Source organism: Chrysochloris asiatica, unplaced genomic scaffold (assembly GCF_000296735.1).
Source record: "Chrysochloris asiatica unplaced genomic scaffold, ChrAsi1.0 scaffold00077, whole genome shotgun sequence".
Taxonomy (NCBI): Eukaryota; Metazoa; Chordata; class Mammalia; order Afrosoricida; family Chrysochloridae; genus Chrysochloris; species Chrysochloris asiatica.
The window spans coordinates 3668788-3680655 of NW_006408595.1; the positions used below are offsets into that span (position 1 = coordinate 3668788).

Genomic DNA, 11868 nt, shown 5'->3' on the forward strand with positions numbered 1-11868 from the left:
GTTCTGGGGCCATCCCATGAGCCTGCTGGGTCTGCTCATCTGTGTTGTTGCTGGTAGAGCTCCTCACTGCACTTCTGCCCTCTCCACCATTTTGTTTGTTCCTCCTGATCCTTCCTTTTTGTTTCCAACTTTTGCATTCCAATACTAGTAACTATAAATGCATATTGATTGCATATTTAATCAATTTCAGATTGGAAAAAATTGCTAAAATTCTTTAATTTCATCCTCACTGGTCATCTTTGTAGACATATGGGTATTATCTTATCATGGACAGCCTTGTACTTCAAGACAGATCTCGAAATACTCTTTTTGATGATTAATGCAATACTAGTCCTAGTGTGGCACTGTAGGATAAATACTAGATCAAAAGTTTGGTTTGAACCATAACAATGGTGATTCAAATCCACCAGTTACTCTTCGGAAACCCTATACAGGGTCACTGTAAGTTGGAAATGACAACAATTAACAACAACAATTCCTCTTCAGTTTGTCATTCCCAACATTTAAAATACAATTATCTGATTCAAATGACTAATACCAGCCCATTTCATCTCACTAAAGCCTGGAATATCTATCTTTATAATTCCTATTTTGACAACTTTCAATTTTCCTTGATTCTTTATAAATATGCTGTGGCAAGGTAGATGTGAACTTAAGTTTAAAATCTGGCCTGTCAGATTTTCTCTAGCCCCAAATGAACAAATCACTTAACTTCTCTGTTCTGCACATTCCTCATTGATCATTCAAACATTTATTCTTTTATCCATTTGCTCATGTGTGTGTTAGTCTACTCACTCAACATATTAGCCATTCATATTGTTTGCTACCAGAAATCTATTGTCTAATCAAAGATAGAGAAGTTGAATGTAATCCCTAGGTTATTCTCTAGGTCATCCTCTGTACCATTGTATTGTATTTATTTAGTTGGGAAGGGACATGGAGAGCTGAAAAGATGTCACAGGACAATATTTTGATTCCTACTTAAATTGAATTATGTTTTATAGAACCTTCAAAAAGCATGTTCAGAATTTTAATTTTAGTATCAATAATCACTAAACCCTGTATAGGGTCGCTATGAGTCAGAATCGACTCCACAGCACATAACAACTACAACAACAATCACTTAAATATAGGAGTCCTGGTGTGGTATGGTGGATTAATGCACCAGACTGCAAAGCTGTTTGAACTGCAAAGTCAACGGTTCAAGCTCACCAGCTGCTTCTCAGAAACCCTGTACAGGGTCACTGTGGGTTGGAACTGACTTGACAGCACTTAACAACAACAATCACTTAAATAAGGAGCTCCAGTATGAATAGGGCTGCTAACCTCAAGGTCAGCCCTTTCAAACTACTGGCCATTCTACGGGAGCAAGATGAGGCTTTCTGCTCCTGTAAAGATTTACAGCTTTGGAAACCCAAGACAGGGTCACTACGAGTTGGAACCAACTCTACAGCACACAACCACCACCACCACAGTCACGTAAATGGACTCATGGTGTGTAGGAATCAGCACTGGACTGCTAACCAAATTATCTGCAGTTCAAACTCACTAGCTGCTCCTTGGAAACCCTATACAGGGTCACTATGAGTTTGAACAGACTCAATGGCATTTAATAGCAGCTAACAACAAATCAGTTAAAAGGGTAAAGTCATTTTTACAGAGTTTACATTTACACCATTATTCATTTTGCTGGAATCCTTGGTGTGGGGCTTTAGGAAAAGCATTGGACTGCTAACTGCAAGGTCACTTCCAAGGCCACTCCTTGGAAACCCGATAAAGGATTGCTATGAGTCAGAACCAGCTCAATGGCACTTAACAACAACAACAAAATGTATTTTACTAAGAGTGTGTTTTCTCTTTTTGGCAAAGTGTAAAGGAGTTTCTCCACTGAAGATACTAAACATAGGAGATGTCAGCACTCCGCTGATGTGTTTGAGTGAATCCATGAATTCAGCTGAAAAAAACATAATGTGGGGAGGATGTGGCACAAAGATCTTCTCATTTTCTAGTGACTTCAGCATTCAAAAACTCATTGAGACAAAAACGAATCAGCTGTAAGTTATTTCTGTTTATATAACTAATTCATAACTTTAATCTGTGTTTTTTATATCATTCCATTAATGCTACTGATCATTTCTAGTGAAGATCTTTTAATATTCATAATTTGTTTTTCTATTATAAAACTAAGCATTCATTATTGGAATTTGAGAAAGTAGAAAGAAGTAAAAAAGTCGTTCAGCCTAACTGCATTTTACATAAAATATGTAAGCCCATCTCAATCTTAGTAGCATTTATAAATGTAAATTTTGAACAACTTTGTTATCTCAGTATCAAATTAAACAGGTGGGATTTGAAAGACAATCATCTCAACATTTTACTAAATTCATGGATTTTATATATTCCATTTTGGATAATTTCTACTTAGTACTGAAGGAGCTCTGGTAGCTTAGTGGTTACGAATCAGGCTGCAAACCGCACGGTCAGCAGTTTGAAACTACCAGCCGCTCCGCGGGAGAAAGATAAGGCTTTCTGCTCCCATAAAGATTTACAACCTCGGAAACCCTGTTCAGGGTCGCTATGGATCGGAACCGACTCGACGGCACTTAACAACAACAACAACACTACTGGTAGGGAGTACAGAACTCAGAAATAAATTCCTTCCAACATCTTATAATTATACAGACATCCAATCTATACTCCGGTTAATAAATGTGATAACAGTTTCAAGCAAGAATAAAATTAAACTAAAAATCTTGTCCTAATTTTTTGTTTAAACTTTTAGTTACATTGTAACCACATCATTGAAGTTATTATTTTTTTTTCCTCAGTGAAAAGCAGTGTAGGAAGGTTGCTCAGAGCATAAATTATCATTTTAATCTTGGCTATGCCACTTATGGCTATATCAATGTGAATAAGAGTCTTTTCAATCTTCAGTCCTCTCTAATTGAGGATTATAATAGACTCTATCTCAAAGGAATGTATGGAAGATTAATTAGTATACAGTGTTTAGCATAATACCAATCACCTGATAAGCTCTCAATAAATGTTAGCTATTTTGTTGATTATTAATATCATTCAATGAGAAATCCTTATTTCATTCTCCTAGTTGCCCAAGTCTGAGACTTGTGAGAAATCCTTGACTCCCTTTGTACTTTGATCTGTTATTCACTTGACTCTTTTCCTAAATGACTCTCAAATCTTTGTGCTTCTCACTGTTGTCACTGTTGATACTTTAGACCAGGCTGTCACCATGACGTATGGCCAAGTTAATAACATCTCCGTATTTGGCTCTTAACTTCTGATTATGTGCCCTTCAATCCATACTCAGCAATGCAGTCAAAGAGGCCCTACTAAAATTCCAGTCAGTCTGGATTCTCTTTCCTACTTAAAAACCTTTAGTAGCATCCCATTGTCCTTTGCATAAAGACTAAATTCCGTAAGATGGCTTACCAGGCCCTTCATGATTTAGTTCTTCCTTACCTTTCTTTTTATTTTTTTTTCTTTCTGTGATACTTCCATTTATTTTACTTTCAATAAAAATAAAAATTCTTTTCTATCTCATGTATGATTGGACACATATTTTGCTTTAAAATTAACAGTGACAATTGAAGAAACAATGGTTTATTTTTGTAATCAAGTGACCAACTTGCTCAATCTTAAGACTCCAACAAGTGCTGCATCGTATTATTTTCATCGAACAAGACCTTCTATTTGATTATTCCCGATACACAGCAATTGTTTTTTCTCCAGTAGTTTCCATTTGTCAGACAGTTTAGCCTGGTGACTTCTGCTTTTATGAGATTCTATCATATGAAGCCTCATTTCCAGTGCAATTACTGTTAGCAATATTGCATCAAAAGTGCAGCCATCAGGACGTGTCTATTGTGGTTGGCCAAGGAGTCTTCCTTTGGCTGCCGGAGCTTCATTCTGCTGAATAGGATATTCCTGAAATCTCACGGATCTTCTTTGTGTCATTTCTAAATATTTCTGTAAGCAGTGCTCTGAACAGGTGGTCTCTTCTGATTTTACTTCTCTTGTTGTGAAGTCTGTGACACAATCCCCAAAAGCAGGCTTCTGTAAATGTATTGTAAATGCCAAGGAATTTCTTAAACAGATCCGAGTTTGGTATTATGCAGCCATATTCTTTTGATATGGTTATAAGTTACCTCTTCTGATGCATGAGTTTCTTTTCTTTCCTGGAATAGTGGTTGTCCAACAGTTTCTTGGATGTCTCCAGTGAGGCCTGAATTCTTCTTAAACACAGGTTATGCCTCCAACACTCATACAAGTCTGGGGGAGCTGGGCTGCCAGTTGTGTCTGTGGGCAATGGCCAAGGTCAGAGGGAACCTTCCCTACCTCTCACTACTCATCTTTTGCAGCACCATGCCACCTGCGTTTTTGAAAACAGTTAACCTCCCTTATCCCCCTTCACATGCAGTTTTTGCTATACTTGGGTAACTACTATGTTTCCTTCCTGTTTGGGTTTAAATGCCCCTTCCTTCAAGTGACTTTTTCTGATCCCACCAGTGCTGATGCAGTGCCTTGGATTTGTACTTCTCTTGCTTCTTGTACACATCACCACAGCATCTATCATACATTTATATAATTTTTAAAAATTACTTTCTTAATTCCAGTAGACCCACTGGTTCTCTGTACTGCACATTACTCACTCAAGCCCATTGCTATTAAGTAGATGCTAACTGTGAGTAACCCTGTAGGACAGAATAGAACTGCCCACCGCATTGTCAAGGCTTTCATCTTTATGTACGAAGACTGTCACATCTTTCTCCTGGAGAGTAGTCCAATGTGTACGCCACAGCACCAGCACGGCTCTTCCTGCTACACATTGGTGGCAGTGGTGGTGTGCTGTTGAGTTGGTTCCAATTCATAGGAACCCCCTGTATAGTGCTTCTAAGACTGCACAGATCTTTATGAAAATAGAAAGCCTCACCTTTGCCCCATGGAGTGACTGGTAGATTTGAACTGCTGACCGTGTGTTTTGCAGCCGGTTCATAATCCACTATATTTCCAGGGCTCCTTTTGGCTCTTTTCTGCTGCACATTATTATTGTTGTTGTTATGTGCTGTGGAGTCGGTTTCGATTCATAGTGACCCTGTACAGGGTTTCCAAGGCTGTAAATCTTTACAGGTGTAGAATGCCTCATCTTTATCCCATGGAACAGCTGGTAGTTTCCAACTGCTGACCTTGTGGCTCGCAGCCCGATTCGTAACCATTACGCTATGAGAGCTCCTTCTCTACTGCACATTAGAAACCACTAAAGAGCTGAAAATAATCTAAAGACCAGAACTCACCTGGAAGTGGTGGTGGTTATGTGTCAGTTCTAACTCATAGTGAACCTGTTTCTGAGGCTTTAAATCTTTACAAGAGCAGAAAGCCTCATCTTTCTCCTATGGAACAGCTGGTAATTTTGAACTGCTGATCTTGAAGTTACCATCCTGACTCTTAGTCACTATGCTACCAGAGCTCCTTAGAACTTACTTAACTCCAATTAAATAAGAAACTTTGATAAGGAACTCAGGCCTAAGTTTTGTTGTTGTTGTTTAAAAGCTCTCAACAGTTGTGAGGGTGGAGAAGGCCAAGACAGTATTTCCTTTTGTTGTGCATAGGGTCACTATGAGTCAGAACCAACTTGACAGCACCTAACACAACATGGACTTTACAAAAGTCCTGGGTAGGCATAAATGGTTAGCACTTAACTACTAACCAAAAACTTGGTAGTCCTGGTGTGATGCTACAGGATCAGCACTGAACTGCAAATCACAAGGTCGGCAGTTCAAACCTACCAATAGCTCCTCAGAAACCTTATACAGGGTCTGTATAAGTCAGAACCGACTCCATAGCACTTAACAGCAATAACAACACTGGTGTAGTTTAAGAAAGGCCTAGAGAGCTTCTGCTTTAAAGATGAAAAACACAAAAAAACAAAACTCTATTAAACACTTCTACTTTGTAATCCATGTGATCACCATGTGTCAGCAGAACAATTGTGCGGATGGCGCAGAACTAGGTGGTGTTTAGTTCTGTTGTGCATCAGGTCACTATGAGTCGGTACCGACTTGACTGCACCTAACAACAACAGCACAAGCAAACACACAACAATAGATCTATTTTTTTGTTTTGTTTTGTTTTTATTAGAAAGACTTTATAAATATCAGACTTTCAAATACTTTCATCTCCCAAAAGAGATTAGGATTGTTTCATAGACACTTAGAAATATTTATTCTCTTCTAAAAAACAGAAGTGTCTATTACATTGCTCTTCTGCTCTCTCCCTAAACAGATATATCTTTAATTAGAGACTGCTTTCCTGTTACTATTCTCTGTATCATCATAACACCCGTGAATGAAAAAACAGTGAAATAGTGAAAGATGATTGCCTTGGAAGCCAGAGGACTTGTTTTCTGAGTCCTGGCTCTACAGCATGTTAGTTTCATAGTCTTGAAAAAATTATTGAACATTTGTAGACATTTCTTTCTTTAATTTCAAAAATGGAAATTTGCTATATAGTGTTTTTATTAATGACCAAGCACGATAACTTAGGGAAGTATTTATAAATTTAAAAACCATGTAAAACTCGTTAAGTGGAGCTATCTTCTGTTAAATATGGCAGACATCCAAGAAGAAAAACAAACTGAATTTCCGGCAACATTTTGTATTTCCATTTCCCTTGCCAGAATAGAAATGATGATGGAAAGCAATGTAGAATATTCCTATTTTGTTGTTGTCAGTTGTCTTCAAGTTGATTCTTACTCACAGAGACCCTATGCACACCAGACCTAAACGCTGCGTGGTTCGGTGCCATCCTCACAATTGGTGTTACCTTTGAGCACATTGCTGCTACCTTGTGCTATTGTTGTTAATTTTCGTCAAATTGGTTCCGACTCACAGCAATTCTGTATGAGGTTTCCAAGGAACTGCTGGTGGGTTTGAACCACCAACCTTGTAGTTAGCAGTCCAGTGCGTAGCCTACCTTGTTGTTGTTAAATGCCGTTGAGTCAGCTGCGACTCATAGCGACCCTGTGTAGTGTTTCTGAGGAGCTACTGGTGAGTTTAAACTGCAGACCTTGCAGTTCGAATTGACTTTGGGGTCCAATATTTATTCTACAGCACCACACCAGGACTCTGCTATCTTATGTTGCTGTTGTTTTTGTTGTTAAGTACCATCGAGTTGGTTCCAACCCATAGCGACCCTGTATAGTGTTTCTGAGGAGCAGCTAGTGAGGTTGAACCGCCGACCTTGCAGTTCAAACGGCTTTGCAGTCTGGCGCATTAACCCACAGCGTCACACCAGGACTCCTTATCCTACCTTAGAATATAGTTTTTAGGATATCCTATCCTACTTTAAGGAACTCTGGTAGTGTAGTGGTTATGAATCGGGCTGCTAACCTCAGGGTCAGCAGTTCGAAACTACAAGCTGTTCTGTGGGAGAAAGAGGAGGCTTTCTGCTCCCATAAAGATTTACAGCCTTGGAAACCCTATAAAGAGTTGCTATGAGTCACAACAGACTCTGCGGCACATAACAACAACAACAAATCCTGCTTTAGGAGCCCTGGTGTGGCGCTGTGGGTTAATGCGTCAGACAGCAAAATTGTTTGAACTGCAAAGTCTGTGGTTCAAGTTCACCAGCTGCTCCTTGGAAATCCTCTACAGGGTCACTATGGGTCGGAATCGACTCCACGGCACTTAACAACAACAATCCTACCTTAAGATATACTAAAAATTAGGATATACTAAGAATTCCTATGTTCCTGTGGTAGTTTCCTGGCATCTATTTGTTTACTTGCGTTTTTAACTACTTCCTGTTAATTCATTCTTCTTGTTAATTCATTGTTCAGTCATTCCTCATTCTGTCTATCCACTTAGCAAATTTTCTATTATATTATAGCGATTTATCTCTTATGACTCTTTTCTGGATATATATATATATATATATATACTAGATAAGAGAGGTCATTGCCATTAAAGGACATGCATTTCTAGTCTAGTATGAGGGACGTACTAATAAAATACAATTTTATATTAAAATAGGATCTATAATATTACAGCTATGCCAGTGAATTGAAAGGGAATGATTCTTCTGTTTCAATAGGTCAGGGAAGAACTCTAAAGACTCTGACATTTAATTTAAGCCTCAAAGACTAACTACAAGTTTGCCTGGCAGATGGGCCCTATGGTAGCCAGTCTGTTTGTAAAATCTGTAAAATGCCAGATGTCCTAGGTTTCAAGATAGGCATTTTTAAATGTCCATCTCTTTCCTTTCTTTTCAAAGGAGGAAAATGTCACATAAACAATTTACTTTTTACTTGTGTTTGAATGAACATGTGGATATTTTTGTCATAACTTGACTGACTTGAACTGATGCAAAGATATCCCTTGCTTCAGTACTTGAAGACACTGTTGCTAAAATTCTTATCGATTTCTTATGTATTATCATTGTGGGTATACATTTTATTTTCCAAGGATTTTTGAACACAGGATTTTATTGCAGTATCCTAAAGTTACAGATACTACAATGACATTTCTTTTAGAAATGAAGATACTTTACATGACTGGGCAATCTAAAATTCTCTAGAGAACCAGAAAGAACTAAAATTAAAACTAAAATCAGAGTTAAATATTAGTTATAATATTTAATTTATTGCCAGGAGATGTAAATATGTTTCAAATGAAATTCAGTTATATATTAAATTCAGAATAGTTAGGAGATAATGTGAAATAATTGTCAGTTGTCTCACATATGTATTTTTCAGAACTGCGCTTTTCTTTTATATAAATCAAGAATTAATACAGGATTTTATTACATGGTGCAATAGAAGAAAAATGGGTGAAGGTGACTTTTTTTTCCCCCCCTAGGTTTTCTTATGCAGCTTTCAGTGATTCTAACATCATAGCAGTGGTTGTAGACACAGCTCTCTATATTGCTAAGAAAAATAGCCCTATCGTGGAAGTGTGGGATAAGAAAACTGAGAAGCTCTGTGAACTCATAGACTGTGTCCACTTTTTAAAGTAAGTTCATGGTTCCTTATGTGTTGTCTTAAGAGATGTCTTTGTACTTTAGGTTTCACAGAGGGAGAGGGTTTTTCTTCTTTTCTAAAGGAATACTTAAGAGAAAATTATAGATAGATAAGGAGCTCTGGTAGCATAGTGGTTAAGAATCGGGCTGTGAACCTTAAGGTCAGCAGTTTGAAACTACCAGCTGTTCCGTGGGAGAAAAATGAGGCTTTCTGCTCCTGTAAAGATTTACAGCCTCAGAAACCCTGTACAGGGTCGCTATGAGTCAAAACCGACTCCACAGCACATAATCACCACCACCAATTTATAGGTATAGTACATAATATAAAATGTTCCCCAGAGAATAAAACAAATGATACAGTATGGAGGAGGGCAGTGACTCCATATGATAAACATTGGACTGCTAACTGCTAGGTCTGCAGTTTGAACCTGTTAGTCACTCTGAAATGCTTTTCCAAAGTTTACTTTCCTAGGTTTTTTTTTTTTTCATAGTTCTCTGGGTGGTGAGGTGATACATGTTCAGAAGGTCCAGACATTCTGTTTCATAAATGGTTCTTTACCTTCTGAAATACCAAAATATTGTTGTTGCTGTTGTTAAGTGTCATCAAGTCAGTTCGAACTCATAATGACCTGGTATAGAGTTTCTGAGAATCGGCTAGTGAGCTTAAACTGCTGACCTTGTGGTCCAACCCGATTCCGCGGTCCAGCGCAGTATCTCACAACGCCACACCAGGACTCCGGTTGTTTAATGTCTTCAAGTAGATTCTGACTCATAGAGATCCTGATAGAATTCCCGAGAGCAACTGGTGATTTTGAACCACTAACCATACTGTTCAAATGACCTTCGGTCCAGTGCATTATTCTACAGTGCCACACCAAAATATTACGGTTCTTTCATTTCTTTGTGCCTGATTTTTTCACAATTAGACTATTCATTGGTGTCCTGGTATGGCGCTGTAGGATAAAGAGATATTGGGTTACTTTGATAATTTATGCTTCAAGTAGAGAAACATGTGGCTGTTTGGTACTTGGTATTTAACAAAATTAGTGCTGTACAAGTCAGGAGTTCAAATTCATTAGCTGCTCCTTGGAAACTCTATACAGGGTTTCTATAAGTTGGAACCAACTCTGTGGCACTTAACAGCAATGACAATGCATATTAAGGAGTCCTGTTGTAGCACTGTAAGGTAAGAGCTGGACTGTGAAGTCATTTATGGTACAAGGTGGGCAGTTCACCACGCATTCCTTGGAAACCCACAGGGTTGTTGTGAGTCAAAACCTACTCAACAGCACTTAACAACAACAACAACGTTGAAGCCGTGATGGTACAGTCAGTTAACTAGTAGCTTATCTAGTAGCTGAACAAGGTTTAACCCCACCAGCTGCTCCAAGGGAGAAAGTATTACAGTCTTGGAAACCCTGTTGTTGTTGTTGTTGTTGTTGTTAAGTGTCTTTGAGTCCGTTTTAGCTCATAGTGATCCTGTGTAGGGTTTCCAAGAAGCAGCTGGTGAGTTTGTACCTCTGACAGTTCAAACCAACCTTGCAGTCCAGTGCTTTATCCTACAGTGTCACACCAGGACTCCTTGGAAACCCCAGGTAGTGGGATAATGTATACTGCATTGTGTACGTAATTTAAAATGTTATATACTCATATATGTATAAATCCACTGCCTTCTAGTCAATTCTGTTTAGGATTCTGAGGTTGTAAATCTTTATGGGAAGAGAAAGCCTTATCTTTCTTCCATGGAGTGGCTGTTGGGTTTGAACTGCTGACCTTATGGTTAGCAGTCCAGTGCTTATCCTACCACATCACCAGGTTCCTTGTATATATGGATAAACACATCGATATATTTCTTTGTTTTTGATGACAAAATTATTAACACATACTTTCTTTATGGATTTAGGGAAGAAATGGTAAAAGAAAGCAAGGAATCAAAACACAATATGTCGTATTCGGGAAGAGTGAAAACCCTGTGCCTCCAGAGGAACACTGCTCTCTGGATCGGAACTGGAGGAGGCCACATTTTACTTCTTGATCTTTCCACTCGTCGAATTATACGGCTAATTCACAACTTCTGTGCTTCTATCAGAGTTATGATGACAGCACAGTTAGGCAAGTTTTTCTCTCTTTCTGTTTTTAATTCTGTAACTACAAAACTATACCTTCAGATTGGTTTTGTTTTCTTTTAACCTTCCAATGTCATTTAAAGCCTCTTAGTTCATTGTAGGAGTCCTGATGTGATGCTGTAAAATAAGCACTAAACCGCAAAGTCTGTTTGAACCACAAGGCCAGTGATTCATACTCATCAGTCACTACTTGCAAACCCTATACAGGATTGCTCTGAGTCAGAACTAACTTGATAGCACTTAACAACAGCTCATCATAGTGGAGTCCTGGTGTGGCACTATAGGATACACGCTTGATCATGTTCTTGTTGTTGTTAAGTACCGTGGAGTCGGTTCCGACTCATAGTGACCCTACACAGGGTTTCTGAGGCTGTAAATCTTTACAGGAGCAGACCACCTCATCTTTCTCTCATGGAAACGCTGGCAGTTTCGACCTTGAGGTTAGCAGCCCGATTCGTAACCACTATGCTACCAGGTGCCTTTAAATGGCAAGGTCAGAGGTTCAAACTTACCCGCTGGTCCTCAGAAACCCTATACAGGGTCACTATGAGTCAGAACTGACTCGATGGCACTTAACAATGACAAGAACAGTTCATCATAATGAAACATGGGATTGGGATGCAATTTGAACAGAACTTTTGGCAAGAGAAAGCTGAAGCTTTCTGGTCCCATAAAGATTTACAGCCTTGGAAATCCTATGCAGGGTCAC

At 38.7% G+C, this 11868-nt stretch overlaps 1 protein-coding gene across 1 annotated transcript in view; it reads left to right on the top strand.

The window, feature by feature from the left end:
* LRRK2 (leucine-rich repeat kinase 2) overlaps positions 1-11868 on the top strand; it is a 254242-nt gene that overhangs the window by 237527 nt on the left and 4847 nt on the right. Inside the window, 3 exon segments of the mRNA XM_006865300.1 lie at positions 1870-2054; positions 8874-9026; positions 10937-11149. Coding sequence (XP_006865362.1) covers positions 1870-2054; positions 8874-9026; positions 10937-11149 — 551 coding nt within the window.